This window comes from Daphnia pulicaria, chromosome 2 (genome assembly GCF_021234035.1).
Source record: "Daphnia pulicaria isolate SC F1-1A chromosome 2, SC_F0-13Bv2, whole genome shotgun sequence".
In the NCBI taxonomy this organism is placed as follows: domain Eukaryota; kingdom Metazoa; phylum Arthropoda; class Branchiopoda; order Diplostraca; family Daphniidae; genus Daphnia; species Daphnia pulicaria.
In genome coordinates this window covers 1,085,788-1,109,196 of record NC_060914.1, presented here as the reverse complement: position 1 = coordinate 1,109,196, position 23,409 = coordinate 1,085,788, and the positions used below count along the sequence as shown (strand labels likewise).

General features: G+C 49.4%; 1 protein-coding gene across 5 annotated transcripts in view; it reads right to left on the bottom strand.

Annotated features, from left to right (window-relative positions):
- LOC124326964 (microtubule-actin cross-linking factor 1-like) overlaps positions 1-23,409 on the bottom strand; it is a 67,294-nt gene that overhangs the window by 10,083 nt on the left and 33,802 nt on the right. For 3 of the 5 annotated variants that reach the window (XM_046785681.1, XM_046785683.1, XM_046785682.1), the window contains 22 exons: positions 22,464-22,694; positions 20,663-20,805; positions 18,304-18,892; positions 9,968-10,114; positions 9,358-9,897; positions 8,814-9,283; positions 8,546-8,746; positions 8,184-8,482; positions 7,919-8,124; positions 7,703-7,853; positions 7,366-7,551; positions 6,747-7,039; positions 6,386-6,667; positions 4,815-6,317; positions 4,369-4,731; positions 3,993-4,301; positions 2,746-3,922; positions 2,307-2,680; positions 1,159-2,238; positions 931-1,085; positions 709-720; positions 33-483 (listed from right to left, as the gene is read on the bottom strand). In XM_046785681.1, the coding sequence (XP_046641637.1) occupies positions 33-483; positions 709-720; positions 931-1,085; positions 1,159-2,238; positions 2,307-2,680; positions 2,746-3,922; positions 3,993-4,301; positions 4,369-4,731; positions 4,815-6,317; positions 6,386-6,667; positions 6,747-7,039; positions 7,366-7,551; positions 7,703-7,853; positions 7,919-8,124; positions 8,184-8,482; positions 8,546-8,746; positions 8,814-9,283; positions 9,358-9,897; positions 9,968-10,114; positions 18,304-18,892; positions 20,663-20,805; positions 22,464-22,694 (9,162 nt within the window). The remainder of the gene's footprint in view (positions 1-32; positions 484-708; positions 721-930; positions 1,086-1,158; positions 2,239-2,306; positions 2,681-2,745; positions 3,923-3,992; positions 4,302-4,368; positions 4,732-4,814; positions 6,318-6,385; positions 6,668-6,746; positions 7,040-7,365; positions 7,552-7,702; positions 7,854-7,918; positions 8,125-8,183; positions 8,483-8,545; positions 8,747-8,813; positions 9,284-9,357; positions 9,898-9,967; positions 10,115-18,303; positions 18,893-20,662; positions 20,806-22,463; positions 22,695-23,409) is intronic. The other 2 variants (XM_046785684.1, XM_046785685.1) reach the window with 2 other exon arrangements.

Here is a 23,409-nt window from a genome sequence, read left to right as displayed (position 1 = left end):
AAGCCAAAAATAACGATAAGGTGAACTCTTACTTTTTGACGGTTGGAAGCCTTTTCAACCAGATCACCCCACTTTTTATTGAGCAGCACTAAACGTTGTTGAGTTTTGTTGGAATCATCCGAGCCCTTGTCAGTTTCAACCAACTGCCGACCAGCGTCGTTCAACGTGTCAACACTGGTTTGATGAGCCTGGATGTCATTGATCAGCACCTTCAACTTAGCCAATTCAACTTCAATGACACTCGGATCTCCAAAAACGGGTTTCAATTCATCCAGAGTGCTGTCGGTTCGTTGGATCCAAACCAGCAGTTCATTGAGAGCATGTTGAAACTGTCCTAGACGCAACAGAGCGTGCTCCAATTCACGTTGTCTGTCGACAACTCCGCGCAAAAGATCTTCCCAACGCCTGTTCACTTTGGCTAAGGGCTCCTTCAAACGGGCCGCCTGATCGGGTGAAGTACGATCTGCGAGATCAGCAGCTTGCCTGTAGAATAGTTTAACGGAAAAAATTACTCTCTCTTCTAACACTGAAATGAGACAGCGTCAAAGCTAAAGAGCGACGGAACATCGAAAGAAAACAAGAAGTTGAATAAAAACAAAGCGTCAATTTGTATCGGCTGCTTAAGTCGTGCAGCAGGTCTTCTTGACGGAAATTATTTTATAAAGCGGTTGCATGCTCGTCATTCCTTAGGGAGGGAAAATGACTTGCCTGTGTAAACTCCTGGGAGGGGTCAATTTGAGGAGGGAACCAAAACCAGGAAATGTGATCAGTGATAAATTGTTGATTATCTTAGATCATACTCGTATTGCTACTCATACAAACTAATCTTTTCATATTTCTTTTATCGACAAGTTAAAATACCAATCACCAAACGTCTACACCCTAACAACAATCACTGTTAACTAAAAAGAAAAGGAAAACAAAATATACCTATTAAGTGTTTCCACTTTGACCATTTGAGGATCAACTTCAGCTTTGAACGCCTTGAGTTGCTCAATTTGTTCTTTTACAGTCTCGATATCAGTTCCGAGAGGTCGCATACCATGGAATTTTTTCTCCGCTTTCTCCAAGAACTCAATTAGGCTCTAATAAAATCAATAAAAATGAGAAACAATGATTTTTCATGTATGGTGAAATTTGAAAAAAATTCGATTTTACGTTGAGAGTGTCATGGTATTCCATGGCTTTTTCCATGGCATCGATGAGGTTCTCCTCTCGTTTGGCATACAATGCTGTGATGTTGTCCCATGCAGAATCCAACTCTTCAATGTGTTTCTTGACTTCCGGCTTGTCTGGTTCTCCACACAAGTTAATGAGCTCTTGACCAACTTGGCGGCAGTGTTCTACTTCAGGCTTAGTATGCTCAATATCGGTCTTAATGTCTTGTAAGGTGGCTTGTTGCTGATGAATCTTAGCTGGCTCGACGGCAGGTGGTTCTTGAGTAACCAAAGTTTCCTGCAGTTCCTTCAGAGCCGTCATAACAGCTTGCAATTCTTCCCAGAAGCGCTCGGCAACGGCCAGAGCTTCTTCCAGAGATTTGCCGCGCTCTCCGGTAGCAGACACAACCGTGTCCCATAGCTTGGACAATTTCTTCAGCTTGCCCTCGATGTCTTTAACGGCCGGATCTGAAGGATTTTTCACAATCACTTCATCAGCAGCTCGTTTCACTGCCTCAAAGGCCGATTCTCTCTTCTCCAAGTCTTCGACAACAGACTGATTCTCTTGCATCTGCTCCTGGATCTTATCAGGATGGGCAGAGACGGGTTCGGCAGATTTCACTTGTTCGAAAGCATTGGCCAAGGCGGCGAGCATGCCGTCCAGTTTGTCAGAGAATTGACTCGTCTCTTGCAAGGCCTCCTCAAGTGCCTGTTGGCGTTCTCGTAGACCCGATCGCAAAGCAGCGTACCTGGAGTTGTCCGATTCAAGGATGTCGTGGACCTTGACGCCTTCCTCCTCGATGCACAGCTTGGCTAGAGTTGTTCCCGTCTTATTCAGTTTGTCAAATAGAGGTTTGTGCTCGGCAACTTCGGCCATTAGAAGTTTGTTGCCTTCTTGCTGACGAACAATCTGTTCGGGGCGGATCGCTGGATCATCCAGATTGGCCAACGCCTCTTCTATTTCTCCTAACCAGTTGGAAAGATCAGAATGAGCCTCATAGAAATGCTCTGCTAGTGGCAGGGCTTGTTCCAGGATGCTCAAACGGTCTGCACTCAATTCCGAGACGCGATCCCTTGTTTCCTGCACGACAAGAGTTTGGAAATTGATTAAATTTTATTCATAAATTTGAACCGTGGTTTTGTTCCAACCTTAAGATCTTCCATCTTTTCTCTGATGAAACCAGAATCTTCGGTTTGAGGTGATTCACGAAGTACTTTTTGGGCTGCTGATAGAATGTCTCGTACACGTCCCTTTTGGGTGGAAATTTCATCACCGATGACTTTGTGTTCTTTGAGCTGAACGCGAATGACTTCTGGGTCGGAACTGGGAGGATCGGCTTCGCGCAACTGCTGTTCAGTTTCGTGGAACCAGTCCAGCAGCTCGTCAAGATCACCCACTACTTCCATCGAACGTTGCTTTGATAAATGCAATCTCTCAGCCTTTCGCTGGATCTGTTCGCAAATAGCATCGAAGCGACGGTTGTCGCGAGTGATCAATGACTCGATATAAGCAGAACCTTCACCTGGATAGAAAAATAATGTTAGCAAATAAAGAAGTTGAAGACGAGTAAATCATAAAGTATTATACCTGGGCATCTCTGGCAGAGTTGAGGTCCACTTTGATTGACCGTATCCAAGAAAGGTCTGACCTCGGCCAATTCGTTTTCTAAGCGAGCGATAATACTTTCCTGAACATCTAATCCAGCGCTTCCTCCTGAAGCCGCCGACGAAGAATCCAGGGCTTGCAGACGGTCTTCAGCATCCAAGAGCCAATTGGCGAGGCCATTGTGCGATGAATGGAATTGCTCGACAAGTGGTAGAGTTTCTTGAGCATGTTTCAACAAATCATCGGCTCTTCCGGTCAAATCGGTGTAACGACGCTGAACTGAATCGAGTTTTTCTTTGAGTTGCAGAGCTTCCTCGTTGGTGATGTGTCGCATAAGCTCCAGACCAGTGTCGACAACAGACTCTACTTGAGGTTGATGACCTGCCACTTCTTCCGTCAGATACATCAGTTCCTCCATTTGTTCTTGCAGTTTTTCGACGTGAACCGATAGAATACGGTACTTGAATAACTTGGACTCCATACTTTCCATCCAGGCCAACAAGTCCTCGTACGATAGAACCAAGTGTCTCAAACCGCTCTTGGCATCGCTCAGTAGCCGACCAAGGGCTTCAGAGTTCTCCACCAAGGCGCCGTAGCGATCGGTCAGTTCTGTCAGACGATCTGCCAGGACACCAGCCTCTTCTTCTCCTACCAATGACATCAAATTTGTGGCAATATCAGTCAGACCATCGAAAGCTGGCTTTTTGCTGAGAATGTCATCATGAAGCAGGTCGTGTTCCTCAATGCGTTGCTGGATCTTCTCTTCATCGGTAGGAACAATCTCCATTTCTTTGATTTTTCGTTCCATCTTCTCCAACCAGTCAGCAATTGGGGAGAACTTATCTTGGAATTCCTTGGCTACAGCCATCGCTTTCTCAAGGGCGTCCATTCGGTCGTCTGCGCCATTGGTCAAGGCGTCAAAACGGGCCACCAATTCCTGGAGTTGTTCTTCAATTTCAGCCTGCTCTTCAGGGTGAGCATGATTTGCTATATCCTGACCCATATCCAGCAGCGAAGACATCGATTGCTGACGATCCAACAGCAGTTTCTTCAAAAATTTCTGCTCTTGTAATTGAGCCTTGACGACCTTATAATCTGCTGATGGAGGCTTCTGGTTAGCAACCATTTCTTCAGTGTCAGAGAGCCATTTCGATAAGCCCTAAAGTAGCAAAAGTTTATTGTTAGAATGAAAGTACAAACATTTTCAATCAGTGTAAAAAAAAAATTACCTGTAAAGCTTCCTGGAACTTTCCGGATTGTAAGAATGCAACGTCAAGTCTACGTTCGCGGTCATTGAGTTTCTCTTTCAAATTGTTCCAACGATCATTCATCTTTTCCAGATCAGATTCAAGGGCTGTCGTTGATACACCATTTGCGGCCGACTGGACTAAACCTTGGCCGCCACGATTAGCTTCTTCCACATTTTGACCGAGAGGAATGATAAGTTCCTGCTTAAAGCTACGAAATTCTTCTTGTTGCTGACGAACCAATTCAACGTCACCAACGATGGGTTTAAAAGCTCGTTCTTCGTTCGAAGCCTAGAAAATATATATGAACAGGATAAAGTGATGAGATCCCAAGGGCAAAGAAATCAAAATAATTTACCTCGTCAATATGTTGCATGATGTTGCTGTATAAGTCGTAGAAGCTCTCAACTCGAACAAGCGTTTTCTCGAGTTCGTCTAGCCGATTCTTTCCGCGATCCTCCAAACGTGACGTTTGCTTGCGAAGGGAATCTAATTGATCGCGTAAACCTTGTGCGTCGGGGGCGTGTCCCTCCGATACCAAGCTCTGGCCGTCGGTAGCAATTGCTTCAACTTCAGCCTGGCGGGCTTCAAGTTTGGCCAAAAAGTGATTTGTCTGATCGAGTTGATTGTTCAATGTATCTAAATCTCTTCCAGCTGGTGCCATTGAATCCAACTCACTTTCCAGAGTGGATAAATCACCTAAGACCGCCTTGACATGTTCCTAAAGGAGAAGAATACGAACGTAAATTTGTTTGAAAAACATCTAAACAAGATTGAGCCTAATAAATCAATAAAATGACTTACATTAAACTGCAAGACAGCAACAGAGGCTGTCTCCAGCATATTGCAACGGTCCTCAAGCTGGGCTCGTAATTCAGAATAACGTCTGGCGAGATCGTCAGCCTGGTCTTGAATATGGCTAGCGTTAGATTCATGGCTAGCAGCATCAGCCACTAATCCAGAGGCGTACTGCTGAACACGGTCTACCCCCTTTTCGAGAAGAACGGCTTCATCCAGGAGTGTTCGGATGCGATCCAGCAATCTGGAATCGCGGGCTGCAGCTCCCAAGGCGTCATGAGAAGAAAGTCGATCCTCACAACGTTGCATGGCATGTTGCGAATCGCGCAAGAGTTCGATGAACTCAGCCAAACGCTGAGCAATATCCTCCAGTGATTGAGAACGTTCCAGGACGGCAGCATTAATTTGATCCCAACGTTGCTTGGTGGTTGTCAGCTCGCTCTTGACACCGTCTTTGTCAATGTCGCATGCCGACAGGAAAGATTCTCCGAGAGACTTATTCGTCTCAAATGTGGCGCTGTGTCTGGACATATCATTGCGGAAGGATTGCAGCTCTTTAACTTGTGCGTCCAAGTCGCTTTTCTTGAAGGCAACTGGTTGCATCTGATTGAGTTTCTCTTCAGCTTGGTCAAGCCACGGAATGAACGTTTCTTGGGATCCATCATATTTACGACAGAGTTCCATGCAAGTCTGCAATCGGCGGTGGCGACTGACAGTCTCTTGGCGGACTTTGTTCCAGTCTCCACGGATTCTCTCCAACAACTTGTTGAAAGCCTTGGCGTCGTTTTTGTTTGGCGACTGGTTTGCCAACTCTTGACCTTTGTCTAACATCATGATGACTTCATGCTCCTTGTCCATCACATCTTTGTAGGCTGGCTCGTTATCTTGCAATTGACGACGCAAAATATCGCGATCTGCGGAAACCTGTAATGCATCAACTAGTAGACGGGCACAATCGCCCAGCCACTCTTGCAGCTGCCCACATTGATCTTCGAATTCCCGATTGTCTTTCAAAAGATTCTCGAGTTCCGCACGACGGTTGTCCAATTTCTTTTGGAGTTGGGCATGCATTTTGTCAATTTGGCTGAGTTTCTGGGCGACCTCCGCTTTAGATGAGGCATCGCTCAAAACTGCACACAATTGTTCGCCAACGGTTTCCAGACCAGCAATCAATGGCCGCTGACCCTCTAGTTGATCTTGGAGGTCTTCCAGATGTTTAAGTATCTCTTCTGGGTAGACGTTTTCGACGGCCAACTCCTCCAGATTATCAGAAATCTTTTGCAGAGCATCCTGTAGCTGGCCTAGGCTGGCGTAGAACTGGCGACTCGTGCCTGATGCGGCGTCTAAGTTTTGCTTGCGTTCCTCGAGACGACCAATCAAATCCGACCATTTGGCGGAGATCGAAACCACTTTGTCGTTAACTTTGCGTCCATCGTTCGAATTGGGTTCGGCAATCTCCAAAATCGAATCTGCCAAGCGTTCCAAATGCTGAACCTGCGGCTCGTGTGCCTAATTGTTTGATGAAAAATATATAATCAACCCCTTTACAAATAAAGAAGAAAAGATAAGATCAATACCTTGAACTCCTCACGCAAGACTTGAACTTGCTGGAGCTGATGGTGAACTAAACGTGGGTCGGAGGAAATCGGACCAAGGACAGACATCATGCGATCTTTGGCTGTAAGCCAAGCCGATAACTGGTCGTGAGTATCATGGAAATCTTTGACGTCTTCCAAAAATTTAGAGCGAGCTTTGCAACGATCCTGCAGGTCCTTCCAACGACCAGAGACAGACATCATCTGATCTTGTAGAGCATCTGCGCCAGGAACACCACTCTTCCTCCGAAGTAGTTCAGACACCTACATCATCCAATGAAAGATAAAACGATTTAAAACAAAGACTAACAAAACATTAAACAGAGGAAGGAAAAATGCGTACCTGAGTCTTGAGGGTATCAAGTTGTGGTTGTTTATCATACATATCCTCCAATACATTCTTGACACTTCTCAACTGCTTCTCGGCGTCGTCCCTCGTTTGAGGAACGGCCGAATCGCGAGGTAACTGCCGTTCGACCTTATCCAGGAAGGCGACCAGCGTTCGAAGCGCGTCTGTGTGCTTCTTGGCTTCTTCAGTCATCAATTCCAATTCCGCTTTTCGGTCATTGACCTTTGAGAGGAGCTGGCTGTAGCGATCGTTAATGTCCTTGATTTGCTTTTCCACGACGGAAGAGTCTAGAAAAATAGAAATATTCCAATTAGATCGATTGAGTCAAAATAACAGTAAAGCCAGGTGCTTCTGTTTTCGTTGCAAGCAGTTATGTGAAGCCACACTGGATCAAGTCTTGAATTCGGATTATTTAAAAAAAAAAAAAAAAAAAAAAAAAAAAAAACGATATTATTGCAAGCGGGGAAAAGCCGAGTTAAAAATGCGCGTGTTATATCGTGAGCTATGGACGTATTATCCACGTCGTGCGATGTAGCCTATTTATTTTTGGCCAACAAGCATAGGCCGAGTGCTCCTTTTTGTTGGCAGGAGCATTGGATTTTTGACTATCTACCTTCCGAGCCGTAAAAGTCTTGTGAAGATCTTCGACTATTGAAGCCGCTGGACGCGACGCTGCTGATCAGCTGGTTGATAGGTAACGCCCCCATACCTACTTTAATCGGTGACGGACTTCGCAAGTCTTGCGACTGACGGCGCAAGTCCTGCGATGGGCGGCGCACATCTTGTGACGAACGGCGCACTACAGACACAACACGTCAACGCTTTTTCTCACCAAATCGACTACATGAACAGCACACATTCCGTCTACAACCATCTAGTGCCTACTAAGCACTGAACTACCACTACAAGGCCTAAGATGTGAATTACAAACAAAAGAAAAAGGTACTTACGAGTCGTAATGGAAGCTCGCTTCGAAGGTGACGCGATACTCGATTTGCGGGAACCGTCTCCTACCAGTCGAGTCATGTTTTCGTAAGCGTAACCCAAATCAGCTACGCGGCTAATGGTGGTCTCGTAGTCGCGGAATTCTTTCATGATTGGCTAGAAAACCAAACAGAACGTTTCAATAGTCAAATAAGATGAGGAGATAAGCAAGTGCAATTTACTCGAAGTTCATCCGTTTGTCGCTTGAGGATGTCTGCATCCACTGCAACGGGTTCCAGGGTGTCGACTCGACCTTCGTTTTTGGTCAACCACTCGAGAACTTGATCGCGCAGTTTCTCGTAGGTGTTGAGCTGATCAGTTCTGGCCTTGCCGTCCTTGAGACTTTGATCAATGACTGTCGACAAATCCTTCCATTGCATTTCCAATGCTGAAAAACAAACGTTGTTAGATACATATTATTGCGAATCAGTTGCATCATTAAATTACTTTTGATTTTTTCTCGAATAGGAGTAGCGTCGGCGATGTCTTTCTTGATGACCAAAGTCCTGCCATTCTGGAGCATGTTGTCGAAGTCTTCTCTGCGTTGATCTTTTTGGCGAGAAATATCTTCGATCCTTGCACCGAGTTGATCGGCTTCTTCCTGATCAGAAAAGTCAAGGATTTCCCAGACTTGTTGGTACCAGTCGTCGAACTGGGAGACCGAGTTGATGAAACTATCCAACGACTTGGCGATTTCTTCCAACACATATCCTCTCTTGTACACCTTATCTTGAAGTTTCTCGTACCTGAAAACCAAAGTTATTACACTGACGATTTCTTGTTGAGATAGTTTAATAGTTGCAATTTACCTCGAGTTCATGTCTTTCATTTTAGCTTCAATCTTGCGAGCCACACGGGCGTTATCCGGATTTGCGATAAGAGCAGCTGCAGCTTCGTTAATACTCTCGAAACTGGGGCGGTGGCTTTCAATGTCAGCTACCAACACCCGATGTTCTCGGAGCTGTTCATCCAGTCGATCTTTATTCAAACTGGTTGGCCGTGTCATAGTCCTGCACAACAACATATCCATTTTAAATAAATCCTGACTTCAAAAGGTTTATGCAAAACTTCACTTACTTGAGCTGATTTTCAGCCTGGCTGAGCCAGTTGGCAAGCGAATCCAAAGCTTCTTGAACTCCTTGGCTCTGCACGAGCGCATTGTCCAAGAATTGACATTTGTCAGCCAAGGCATCCAGTAACTTCTTGTAGCGTTCTTGGATATCAGCAGGAACGCTTTGAAGGTTGCTTTTTTCCACCTCAGAAACGTCGCCATCTAGGGCTGTCAACAAACTAGCCGCCGCCTGAACGGTGTGATTAACCAGTCGTTCGTTGGCAACAACGTCATTATTGAGGGCTTTGGCACGGCCAAGTTGATCCTCGACCATTTTGGGTTCGGCTCCGAGTGGCTCGTTAACGATTTTCGTGGCTTTTGGTTCGACTTCTTTCAGCCAGGCTTTGGCTTTGGTCACAATGTCCTGGTAATCCTTATGCTTACTGTTAATGTCGCTCATCTTGTCGGACAACTTGTTGGCTCGCTTCATCAATGTCTATAAGTGGAAATGGAGAGTTAGTCATCAACGAAAGGACTAGCCAAATCAAACCAAAGGCAATTAAACAGTACCTGATAGTCCTCGGTGACTTCCACCACTTCGGCCTTGACCAACAGTTCAGAGGGTTCAATGCGTCTCAATCTCTGTGGTAAACGATCGCGGAAGTCGTTGAGGACGACGAGATATTCCATTGATTCATCGACAAACTTTTGGGCGGCCATGGTAATGAAGCGCAGATCCGCCTGGTGTGCGATGACATCACTGACGAATTCTCTTGTCGTTTCCGCATTTGCCTGCACTCGGCTAAGGTTGGCCAGTTGGCGCTCTTTTTCTTCGGCCAATTTATTAGATTTAACCATCCACGTCTTGAAATTGGTGATTTCCGTGCGGAATTTGTGCAGTTCGTCCAGCGCAATCGACACCTTGCGGAGCAACTTCTCTGTCTGGTCGGTTCCGTTGTCATAACGTTTCTTCAGTTCCTGACCTTTAGCTTCCAGGGTGTTGATCTCATCGGCCGAGAGGAATTCACCACCTTGACTGACGATTTGACGCACCTGATCTAAACAGGCGTTGACCGGGCGGGAATGCGATTCCAAATCATCGCGGACGCCCTGAAAGATCATAAATATAGTTTACGGAAATCGATAAAGAAAGATGGTTTGGGATTATTTTGAAAATTACTCGGATAACGTTAATTTGATTCTTCAATTCCGCCACATCCTCACGGACAGTATCTTGGTTGGCCAGTTGGGCTTCAACGTTGGAAATCCAGACGAGGAGACGAGCCATACCATCATCGCATAGCTTGTACCTTTCCTCCATGGCTTGCTGCAAATTGACGATAAAAGAAAACAAAAAGCGTAAAGTGCCGGAGCCGGGTAAGTGGGGGAGAAGAAAAGTTAATCAAGTTAATCAAAACGAACAAGACTAACAATAAAATACAAAAGAAAATCATCATCAACAAGCATTCAAATTCGAACATACAAGCACACGCACTGAAACATTACGGTACGGGGGGCACTGGCACACCTTTATCTTCATCATTTTTGGATTAATTAACCTTCACCCTTCCACCACGGTTAACGAATAAAAAACGGATTAGAAATGTAACGAACGGAAAATTAGCAAAGAGTTATTATGGATTAGTATGTAGGAAGATTCCATATTCCGCGCGATTACAATAAGCTGGAATGACAACGGAAACCGGAACCTTGAGGGGGGAGGAGGAGGAGGTTGTTCATCTTCCGACAAATACATTCAACATGTATGTCATCAATATGTGGGGATTATTCCGATTAAATTAGCGGGATGACGGAAGCGCTTTTGTAACACAAATGTAGCAGGTGGTGGTACCGAGCGTAAGTCATACCGACGGAAAACCGGAAGCTAGCTAGGCTTACCCGGGCAGAAGTCGTCAAAAGGAATCCTTTGGATAAGGCTTCCGCCAAGTTCATGTTGGCCAATCGACCGGAAGAGGCATCCACTAGACCTTCTTCAATGGCCTGGATTATGGGGACAATGCGACCCGTCTTGGGGTCTTTGGCCAAGTTAGTCGACAAATCCAGTAGTGACGCATCGACAACTTGGGCAAGGGTTAGCGAGCGCTGGGTAAAGGGATCGGTAAAGAGACCCGTTTCACGGTCGTAAAGGCCGAATTCGATCGCTTCTATCAGGGAGAGCTGTCGTTTGGGTGTGACTATTAGACCCGTAGCTAACGCTTCACTAAGGGACACTTGTTTACCGCTGGAATTGTCCAAAACGAGACCCTGATCGGCATCGACCAAGGCCAGCTCGAAGGCGGCCGAGAGTTTGAGAAGCTGTTTGTGCAAATTGTCTTTAACCAAAACGGAATCCGAATTCAAGCAGCCCAACGCGATGGCTTGTTTCAGATTCAATTCTTCGCTGCTGGCCGGTTCCATCAAACGGGCCATTTTCAGGTTGAATTGGCCTTGCTCGATGGCTTCGTCGAATCCAATCGTCTGTCGGTGGAACACAACCGTTCCTTGTTCGAAAATGATGCAAAGCGGACCCAAATGACCGGTTTGCGGGTTCACGACGGCCCGTTTGCGCATGTCGACGATACCTTCCATGATGGCTCGTTTGACCGTGATGAAGCGACCGGTTTGCGGGTGCTTGATGACAGCCGATGTGGGGTCAATCAATTCGTATCGGATGGCTTCTTCGAGGGTGTGACGGCACGAATTGCGCGGGTCGACGAAGGTGCCAACGTTCAAATCGATGGCGCCATCGCGGACGGCCTGATCGAATGTCAATGCTCGCTCAACGGTGACAATCACTTCTTGCTTGACGGCCGTTTCCAAGTTCATGGATCGCTTGCCTCGGGCTTCGACCACCCTTCCGCGGACCCCGTCAATGTCTCCGTCTTCAACGGCGCTATTCAGACTTTTCAAACTGCCAGTGGATGCGTCCTTGAGGGCCGTAGTGGAGCCATCAATCAACCCGTGTTTCAGCGCCTGGTTCAAGTCCAATAAATCACCAACTGAAGGGTCGACGAATTTGCCCGTCTCGTGGGCATAAAGCCCGTTTCGAATGGCTTCTTCGAGCGTCAGACCCGACCTTGACGTCACGATGAAACAGCGCTCCAAGGCTTGGGGTAAGGTCAAATCTCCAGTGCCGGGCAGGCAGTAGACGTTGCGCTCCGCATCGATCAATCCAGTGGAAACAGCTTCGTCCAGTTTCATGTAGCGGCCCGTTTTGCCATGTTTGACGATGGACTTCGTCGATTGAATCAAGTTTTCCTTGCAGGCAGCATCGAGATTGAGTCGGCGGCCGTTGGTGGGGTGGAAAAAACAGTTGCGATGCCGGTCGAAGAAGCCGACGCGGATGGCGTCGTAGAGTGAGAAGGGCCGCTCGATATCGAGAATCAATTCACGTTCCATGGCCTTGTTTAACGGAATTTCCAGCTTGGAATGCGGAGGTCGAAACAGACCCGTTTGGCGATCAATGATCCAGTTCCGGCACGTTTCGGACAGGCTCAACAGATGACCGGTTTGTCTATCAAAGAAGCACGGCAAAAACGGGTGAAGAACGCAACGTCTGAGCGCTTCGTGAATTGTTATCTGTCGGCCACTATTGGGATCGGTGACGCGGCCGGTGGCTTCATCGTAAAGACCTTGATGAATCATTCGCTGGATGGAAACGGGAGCTTTGCTGTCAACAATCAATCCATTGGCAAATGATTCTGCCAGCGTGTACTCCTGGTTGCTCGACAGGTCCAAAACGCGGGTGGTCTTCCCGTCGATCATGCCCAATTCAATGGCCGTCGTCAAGGAAATCTTCCGCAGGAACCCATTGCGGGTGTCTTTGACGTGGACCGACTCGGGATCGATGAGTCCGTTATCGATGGCTTCGACAAGTGTCAGCCACTGGCCAGTCAGTGGGTCGAGGAAGAGGCCCGTCTGGTCATCGAAGACTTCTTTGACCATAGCCTCGCTGAGGAAGAGAGGACGCTGGACTTCAATCAAAAATCCAGAATCCAGCGCGTGCTGGAAATCGACCGTTTCTTTAGCCGAAATGCGGAGCGTTCCTTGTTTGACGTCGATCAGCTGATCGCGGACAGCTTGCTCGAAAGTCACCACGCCGCCCGTTTTGTAGTTGCGGAACAAATTCGCCGTAGAGTCAATGACACCGTTTCGAATGGCGACATCTGTCGGCAATTTGGGTTTACGGACCTCGGAAAGCGTCGAAAAGCGACCCGATTTCATGTCGTACATCCCTTTGAGCAAGGCTTCGGTCACCGAAAATTTACGCTTGGCGCCAATGATGAGGCCGCGCTCCATGGCCGTCACAAAGTCCATTTCGACACTTGTCGACGGGTCAACAGCCATGCCCGACGTCGAATCAATGATGCCAATCTTGATGGCATCAGCCAAACTCAGAATATCAGACGATCGGGGATCCTTGACAGTCAAGGCGGTTTTTTCAACGAAACCTTTCTGAATGGCCGTTTGCAGAGTCATCTTATCCCTGCCGGACATGACGAAGAGCCCAGTTTCGCGCTCGTAAAGTTTATGGGCCAGGGCTTCTTGCAGCGACCACGCCTTGTGTAACGGGACAATCTTTTTCTCGTCGATGGCCCGGTCGAGTCTTTGATCTGCCAGAGATAGGGCCGCTTTTTCGAGTGAAATGAAACTTGCGTCATCCTGCTGGACGCGAGCGGACGAGCCATCAATCAAGCCGCTATCGATGGCTTCACGTAGAGACTCTTGCCTGCCGGTGAACGGGTTGGAAAATCGGTTGGATTCCGGATCGTAGAGTCCGTCTTCGACCGCGTCGAAAATGCTCTGTGTCGTCACGTGAGTTGAAATCAATCCCTGCTTCAAGGCGGCGACGAAATCGATCCACTGGCCGGCAGCTGTGTTCATCAGGCGACCCTTGGCGCTGTCAACTATCCGGATCTCGATGGCTTCTTCCAGTGAGACGATTTTTTGTCGTTTCGTGTCGCTTATTTCGGAAATGAAGGCGTCAATCAGGCCCCATTGAATCGTTTCTTCGATATTTAGAAGCTTCCGGCAGACGGACTCTGTAACTCTTCCGCTGCTGGCTTCCAAAGTTCCATTGCGGATGGTGGCTTCCAATGAAATGGATTTCCTCTTCGGTTGCAGGAGACCCGATTGAACGGCTTTGGCGTAATCGATCGGTTTGGATTCTTGGCTCTGCTTGACAGTTCCGGCAGACAGATCGACCCATCCCCGCTGAGCGGCTTGGGTCAGAGTCAAATCTTCGCCCGTGTTGAAGGATCGGTAAATGATAGAATCTGGATTGACGTATTGGTGTCGGATGGCAACGGCCAACTGGACTGGCTTTTTCAATTTCGGTAGAGTCAACAGACCGCTGTCAACTGCATACCATCCGCGAGTCACTGCGTATTTGAAGGTGATGGATTCGCCCAGGTGAGCTCGATGGGCGGCAGGGCTGGCTTCAATCCAGCAGAGTTCAACGGCCTCGTAAAAAGGGACTTTCCTGCCCGTTTTGGGATCAAACATGTGACCCGCGTCAGTGTCCACCAGTTGTTTTTCAATCGCCTCTTCCAAAGTGACAAGGCTATTGCAGCGCAAGTCTTTGACCAAAATCTCGCGGCCGTCCAGGATACCGAGAGCAGTTGCGTCTGCCACTCGGATGGCATCGCCTGTCTCAAAGTCGATGAATAATTCTTGTGATGGATCGTAGAAGCCTTGTTCTATGGCGAAATCTCGGTCAAGGATGTCGACGGGAGAGATTCGAAGCTCCGGTTCGCCAACCAAAAGGACTCGATTGTCTTCTTCGATGGAGATGATGGCCGACGGGGTGGCCAACTTCTGACGAAGGGCTTCGTCCACCGACATCCGTGATTTTCGGACCATCAACTGGGCCTGCCCGGCGATTCTTTCCTCTTTCAAAGCGTTGCGGATGGACGTCCGGCGGGATCGGAAAACCAGGACCGGTTCGCTGGCTTCTCGATTGCTGAGCGGCGACAAGTTGAATAAGACGGGCATTGAATCAGAGTCGCGACCGGCCATTTCCGGAACGCCCAAAACGGCCACAAGGCCCAAACGGACGGCTTCGCTGAACGGAATGAGTTTACCGGATTGTTGGTATTCACCGTTTTGACCTAAAAGGCCGGCCTGGATAGCGGCGCCGACGGTGATCATCTGCTGGCTGTTATGGTCGTAGATGAGCGTCTGAGCCGTCATACTTGAGCTGGTCGTATTCAATCGGACGTCGGCATAGCCGTCCAGTCGTAACCACCCTTCTTTCAAGGCCAGATTGATGGTCATGCGTTCGTGAGTGCCAGGGCGGGTGAACGTGCCGGCTGCCAAATTAATAAATCCCTCCGAAACGGCTTCCTGGAACGAAAGTTGATCCGCCTGGACGCCGACGATGAGTCCAAGTCTAGCGGCTTGTTCCAGCGTCATCAACCGGCCGGTCCGTTCGTTCTTGACTTGGTCGCCGCCGATCAAAGTGTAGCCGGACACGCAGTGAACCGTTCGCGTGATCAAAGTTTCCGTCGAAATGAGCGTTTCGATTGAGTGAGTCGATTCTGTCGACGTGACGATGCTCGAATGATATTGAATCGGACGCTTGATGACTAGAACACCTCGTTCCAGAGCTTCAGTCACGCTCATTTTACGACCCGTCATGTCGGTAAAAGTTTGACGATCCACGTCCAGCATGCGCTTCTCAATGGCGCGGCGAAGGAGGACGTATTCCGGGGCGGCTGGATAAGGAATGCCCAAAATCAGATGACTCTCAATGGCCTGCTCCAGCGGCATGCGGCGACCGGTGAGCGGATGGATCATTTCAACGGTCGAAGCGTCGATCAATTTGCGGTCGAGAGCGACGGGCAACGTGAGGCCGATGGGTGGCACTTGCGGCGACCAGATGCGTGGCGACGGCAAGTAAAGCTGTCGCTGGGCGACGGCGTCCATCAATGGAACCGGGCCGTTGGCTGTTTGAACGTCGCCGCTCTGCTCATCCACCAAACCGATCGTGATGGCCAGCGAGAGGCAAACGGATTTCGTCTCTTTGGAACGGGTGTCAACTACTTGAGTTTGCGGATCGACAATTTCGCACTCGATGGCCTCGGCCAGGCTGAGCGAACTCCCGTTTTCCGGATGGACGAAACAGTTTGATCGCTGGTCGTACAAGCCTCTTTCGATCGCTTCAGTAATTGAAACACTCGAAGCGACGGGAAACTGCATTTCGCCCGTCTCGTTGTCCAGCACGCCACGATCGAGCGCTTCTCTGAATGTCAACTGCTGGCCGCGTAGGATGTCGCTAATGGCGCCTGTCGTCTCGGCGTCGATTTTCTGTTTCTTCATTAAAGTCTCTACAGATTCGGACGGCGATTCAAGCAACTCGGCCGTCTGGGCGTCCACCAGGCCGCGGATTGCGGCCTCGCGCGGTTTCATCACTTTTCGACGGATGCGCTGTAATTTGCCCGGCTCTTGTTGGACGGATCGAGCGCGACCGATGGCGACGCTGAATTTCGGTTCGGTGGTGATTTTCGATCGAGTCTGCTGGGCCAGCGACATTTTGCGGTGGTCGCCACCGTCCAGCGGGATGCTGTCCATGTCCATCAGGCGGTAAGGCACCGGTTTCTGTTCCTGGATCAACTCGACCAGTCGCTTCTCCGAGACGATTCCATGATCCAGGGCGTCTTTAACGGGCAACTGTTTCCCGGTGGTGGCATCCGACAAGACAATGCACGCGAGGAGTTCGGCCGTCAAGAGCGGCTGATGCTGGTCGGTGATTTTGGCGGCCAATTGCAGGACGACTTCGGGGTCCAGGATGTGACGTTCCAGCGCGCTTTCCCACGTCACTTCCGCTCCGGTAAACGGATCAATGAGTTTCAGGCGTAAATCTCTCCAGCTGTTGGACGACTTGGCAAGATCGATCACCGCTTCCGGCTCGCTGGCCGGCCGGCCAATCACCATCACGACTCCCATTCGAACGGCTTCCGTCAGCGACAGCGTGCGACCGCCAGAGTACTTGTAATCGCCCGTCTCTTTCGACACGATGCCCTTGCGGATGGATTCCGTGACCGACAGCTCCTTGGCCGGGGAAGCCGGATCGCGCACTTTGACTTTGCTCGGCTGGACAATGTTTCGCTTTAAAGCTTCCAGCAAATTCAGCGTCTCTTTCGTCTCGTCGATCGAAACGATTCCGGTCGACGGCGAGAAAATGACGCCCGTCGCCAGGCGAACGTCTTGCAAATCCGGCGGCGGCAGTCCGTCGAAAGGCGATCCGGCGTCAACGCTCTTCTGCCGACTGCTCACTTTGCGCGGCGGCGACGGGCTGGATTGCTGGGCTCTCAACTTGGGCGCCGACGGCCCGTCGACCGACGGCTGACGCTCTCGGCGCGGTGAAAATCCTCTCTTGATGGGCGACGTCGGGGCGAGGCTTTCGTCGTCGACGAAAATGATGTGGTAGCGATTGAGAGCTTCGCGGATGCTGAGCGTTTTGCCACCGGGCTCCTTGTAGTGGCCCGTCGGGCTGAGGATTTTCTTCTCGAAAGCGCGCAGGATCGGGATATAGTGCTTGGTGGACGGATCGAGAACGGAGGCCGAATCCGAGCGGATGATGTTGAGCAGGATGCACTCCTCGAGCGAGACCAAGCGGTCGGTGCCGGGCACGGCAAACAGGCCGCTGTTGGTGTCGAGGTGTTTGCTCTCAATGGCCACTTTGAGCGGCCAGCCACTGGACGGCGGGTCGTTCTCGCTGCCGGTCGACGGACGTCGAGGGGGTAAACTCTCGGTGCCATCGGCCATCAACAGGCCCATCTCGGCAGCTTCTTCCAGCGTCATGGTGATGCCGTGCGGCCGTTCTACGTAGAGTCCGGACGGGATGACGATGCCTTCGCTAAGAGCTTCGGCCAGCGTCAGAGTTTGTCCGCTTTGGCTGTCGGCCACCGATTTGGTCGAGTCGACGTCCAAGAGTCCGGCCTTGGCGGCCCTGAGCAGGTTCCAACTGACGGGCCGTTTGGGCGACGACAGAGGATCGACGATGGTTCCGTCGGCGTTGACCAACTGCCGATCGACGCACTCCTTCAAAGTCAACGGCTTGACGATGAGCTGATCGCGGAGGGCCGTCTCCCACGAAACGGACTTGACGGAATCGACTTTCAGGGTGCAGCGAACGGGATCGACTAGACCCGAGTCGACTGCTTCGCCTAGAGTAATCCTGCGGCCGTTGGGATCGACCACGGTGGCGACTTGGGTCTCGATGAGCCGGCGCTCAACGGCCTCGGCTACGGGGACCCGCTGGCCCCCGTCGGCAAACATTCGCGATTGGGGATCGATCAGGCCCTGCCGCAGGGCATCGTAGAGATGGGTGGAGCGCCGACGGAGCTCAACGCTCACCAGTTCCGACACGACGGCTTCGTGCAGCGAGCACCTGACGCCTTTTTGGGGCACCGTGACGAAGGCGGTGTCGTAATCGATCCAGCCGAGCTGGAGCGCCTCGACCAAAGAGGGCGGCCCCGCTGTAATAACACCTAATGCCACCAGAGTGCTTACCTTGTCTCTGAGGAGGAGGCCCATCAGGAGCGCCTCCTCGGCCGAAACGGGCTCGCGCGTCTGCGGATGGACGAACCCGCCGCGGCCCGCGTCGTAGAGGCCCAGCTGGATGGCCTGCATCAGGGAGATGCCCTGACCCGTGCGCGGGTCTTTCAATCCTAGCGAGGGCTGGGTGAGGGCCGAGGCGGCCGTCGGGTCCACCAGTCCCTGGCTGGCCGCTTCCGACAGCGTCAGGACATTGCCCGTCACCGGATCCATGTAAGCGCCGCGCTGCACGTCCAGCAGGCCCGTCTGGATGGCCTCCATCAGGGTCAGCTGCTGGCCAGTTTTGCGGTTGGCAAAGTGAGGGGTGCTGGACAAGCTTTGCGTCAGACAAGTGGAAGAGGCTGTGGCAGAGGACATGGAGGAGGTGGAGGACGTGACAATGGACTGGGAGAGACGTCGCCCCGATTCGGCCGACATCCGGCCGTTGTTGCCGCTGTCCCGCCGCTGCTGCATCAGCGTCGTCGTCGACACCCGAGTGCTCATTTGCTGCTCAGAGTCGATGTAGACAGTCGTGATGGAGGATCGGCGCGGGGGGCTGGACGACCTATACAACACACATAAAAAAAGGCCCACACACCAAAATCAAATTTAGACAATTGGATAAGAGAAAAAATTCACAGCGAAAGTGAAAAGAAACACTCAACCTGCCGTTGGAAATCAAGGAACCAAAAAACCAGTTTTTGTTTGACTATTTCTCTCATTGGGCTCACGTGAAACACACACCCATCATTAAATTCTTTGACATTCTCTGGGCCCACAACTCTCTGATTTCTTGACATGTGAGGGCCGTCACCTTCTCCTGCCCTTTTTTTCCCCCCACTTCGCAAAAAGATCAACACCCAAATCCCCCCGTGACCGTAAACAAAAGAAGCTAACACACACAACAATCACAAGGTTGATTCCCCAAAATAGGCAAATTTTTTTCCTCCCCTCCCGTTCTCTCTCTATCCTCTACATCTCTCTCTCTCTCTCTTTAACCATCTATCTTCTTGTATTTCGGGTGATCACGTCATCTCTCTCTCTCTCGGCCCGCCCGCTCTCTCTCTCTCTTTCTCTGTTCGATGGGCGCGAGAGAAGAACGAGACAAAAATTTATCAAACAAGAAAGCGGCCCGTCAAGAGTTGGCCGTGAGGCAAAGCGTCGGCGAGCTAAGGAGGAGGCCGTATAGGGTTACTATACGCTACACACTACTACTACTACTCCAACATCTCCCTCATATATATATACCCAATAGCACATGTCTTTTTGAGCAACCACGGGGAAAAGAAATAAGAAGAAATAAGAAAACTGTCCATGTTGGTCTGTACTTTGGTGAACTCCACCCAACGAGCGTGAGACCGAAAAGTTAAAAAATCTTTTAAGCCAACCCTGCCCATCACAAATCCACACCCTACTTTTTTTTTGTTTTTTCTATCTCTCTAATCCAGACTTGTTGCCGGCCTTGTCCAGCAATCGACTAATGGTGAAATAGCATCTTTCAAGACAAATTCAGATTTTTTTTCTCTTCTTTTTCTTTTGGTTTAATTCCCTCCTCCAAAGAGAAAAAGAAAACAAAATAATAATCTTAGATATAAAAATTGTTTTTTTTTTCTTTCCTTCTTTTTCCCCTTCTGTAAAGTAATCAAGAAAAAAAAAACGTGCACGGTTGTGTGGTCATGTGTGCTGGCTAAGCTGGGCTGTCCGTGTACTCCTCCCTTTTTCTTTCAAATGGGGCGGCTGTGTGTTGTTGGTGGAACACAAGGCGACGAGCCATAAAAATTTCCTCCGTAAAAGAGACGACGAGCTGCTGCGCAAGAAGACAGACAAGAGAGAGAGAAAGAAAGAGAGAGAGAGAGAGAGAGAGAGAGCGGCAGCGTTGATGGCCTTTTAAGGTGGTGAGCTCTTCCCCGTTCGTCCAGCAGAAAACACACTGAGAACACACATATGCATACACATACTATGTGTCAGGACATATGTGGGGCTGGCTGGCTAGCTGGCTAAATTTTCTATAAGCTATATTCCCCCATTTGGACTCTTTTCTTCTTCTCTTCCATGACGACAGAAAAAACACATCACACATCATCCGTCCACCCGTCCTTGCCACCCCACCAATTCCACCTTTTTTCTGTTTCTTTTTCTCTCTCATTTCTTTATCAGGCCATTTTATAATCTGGAATTTCATTTCTGGCTCCCCCCGTGAATCTATCTACACGGTTACGCACCGCGACTCTCGCATAATACGGTTGTAAAAAGAAAAAAACGATCCAAGCAAACAGGGAAGGAGAAAGAAAATAAAGATTAGAGAGAAAGAGAAAAAAAAGTCGAAACAACTTACATTGACGTCTTGGGCGAATAAGGAATGGAAGGCATGTCTCCGTCGTCGTGGCTTTCGTCGTTATCGCTGCTGTTGCTGCACAGGTGCAACTCGTTCAGGTACGTGTGCACCACGGGCCTCTCCGCAAGACATCCAACATCGAACTGTTGCGCGCCACCCCAAATTGGTTGTTGTTGTTGTAGTAGTTGTGGATTGCCGTCAGAGAGGCAACGACACACACACACGAAGATCGGGCGGGCGGGCGGGCGATCCGGTTACCAAGTTGGAGGAATTGGAAGTTTTTTTTTGGTTTTCCCACCCAACAGGTCGGACCAATAAAGGGAAGAGAGGCGGGATGGATTGGAGGGGGGTGATCAAAACGAGTGAGTGAGATAGATTGTGTGTTTTGTTTTTTGGGTGCGCGTTTTTCAGCAGCGGCAGGTGGAAGAGTTTTGACGATGCGCGGTGGTGGTGGTGTCGGTGTGGGGCGGAATAATGCAACGAATAATCGAAAAAAAAAAAAAAAAAACAGAAGAAGAAGAAACACGATTATAAGAAGCTGTGCGGTAGTTTTTGTTCGTTTGGTTCGTTGTGTTGGTTGCTTCGATTTCGACTGGAAAACGAGACGGACGGACAGGTGCGGAGTGAGGAGGGGAGAAAAAAAAAGAGAAGGGAGAAGGGGGGGAAATCGGGAAAAATTGGTCAGAGATTGAGGAGAGAGTAGAGGCAGCAGATGGATTGCGTTGGTTGTAATTCGACACTGCGTTGAAGTGAGCAACTGATCGAGTGCCGCGACGGCGATCGACTGGCAACAAACTCGTCGTCGCCGAGACAGACAAACGCACGGGGCCAGCACACACGGGGGCAGAGATAAAATGAAAATGTGAAATGAGAGCGGGCGGCCAGCGAAGCCAACCCCGCACACGCACACGCAACAAACACACGGCGGGCAGCAGCAGCACAAATGGTGGAAGCGCCCTTTTAGCGAACACACAACTCCACCTCGTTTATACTTTTATGGGCATCAACCAGCAGACTATGCCAAAAAACACTCAATTCTCGACTCCATCTCAAGACTTATCCAATCTCCTTCGTCTTGATTTTCTTTCCCCCCCCCCCTTTATCCTTTTTTTCTATTTTCTTTTCTTTTTTCCTACGATTGATTTCAACAGAACTTGGGTGACACGTTTATTCACCATCCAAACGCTCGTTTCTTTCTCCTCTCTCCTAGTCCCGCCCTTTCCACATCTCCTTCTTCTTCTTTCTGATTTTTGGCCCAGTTTTCAAAAGACCGGACTGACTTCTTCTTCGTGTGTCAGCCAGAGAAGAGATTCCCGTGCATAACAATAGACTCCGAGGTTTAATTTTTGTTTCCATTCGGGTCCCTGCTCCTTTTCTTGTTAACACACAAATGTCTTTCTCTTTATCTCTCTTTTTTTGGAGGGGGGATAGGGTAGTAGGTGTGTGTGTCTGACTGTGTAGATACGCACGGGCGTCTACGGGTCAGCGTAAAAATTGGGAGAAAAAAAAATTAATTTGGGTGATCGTTATCAAACTCGAACGAAATGATGGATGGCGTCATCGTCCCAGGTGTCCCTATCTTGCCCCTCGACTATCGTTCCAAAGATAATCACGGCTATTTTGGCTAACAAACGAATGTAGCGGCAAGTACTAGTTGATCCAAGGAGGAGGGAGAAAGGGGATAGGGGAAAACCAACAACAACCAACAACAATCAACAGACAATAACATCATTATATCCGAGAGGCGAGAAGAACAAGAGAATGAAAACAAAATCCGAAACAAAAAAAAGTCGTTCATTACCTCAAATTCGTCGAGTTCCTGCTGGGCCATGTCGCAGAGGAGCTGCAAGCGACGCTGCAGGGCATCGACCAGCTCTTCGTAGTGGCCGTTGAGATCGTCCAAATCGCGTGCCACGTACTCGGCCGCCGTGGCCGGACCTCTCGGCCCGCGTCGAGTCTGAACAATGCCGTCCCAGCTCGGCTGGAATTCCTCTAGAGCCGTGCGGTAGCTCTTGAGACGGATGTCGTAGATCTGCGTTGGTTTTATTCGGACGGCCGTAGTCGTTTTTATGGGAGGGTTTTTTGGTTTGGCGGTTTGATATTTTCATTTTTCGAATGAAGTGGGTGCGGATGCGACGGTGGGCGGAGTCGAGTTGTTGTGTGGGACACGGGTGGACACAATTTGTCGTTTGGTAGCGCGGGAGAGTCGGTCGGGAGAGACGAGTTGGGTGTAAAAGGGAGCCATAAGAGATGGAAGTTAGTAAAGCCACGTTTGTTAATTAGCGCGCCGGAATAGAAAACAAATGTCAGAGATAAGAGAGAGAGAGAGAGTGAGAACGAGTGAGATAATAGACGGACGTAAAGTCATAAAAATAATTCAGTTTTGTTTTTGTTTTTTGTTTTGAGGTGAGTTAAAACGGATGAGTCGACGGCGATAAAAACAAAAAAGCAAGTTTCTACATCTACAATCTACACACAGACACCGAATGACCTTAAAAAAAAACCGTTTTCAAGCGAGTTTGGTGTTATTTGTGTGAAAAATGATGAATGAAATGGGGGCTTAAGGGCGTAGTCTCCAACATGATTTTAACATATTTATGTGTGCGTGGTTGCTGGTTGGACTTGGTGGGTCGGTGCGCGGGGCAGCAAATTGCTCAAGCCGGAGGTGTGAGATTGCGTTAGAGACGTTTTTCACGTATTTCACGCGTGTGGGCCAGGTGTTGGCCAGTGCCGAAATTCTTTTTAAA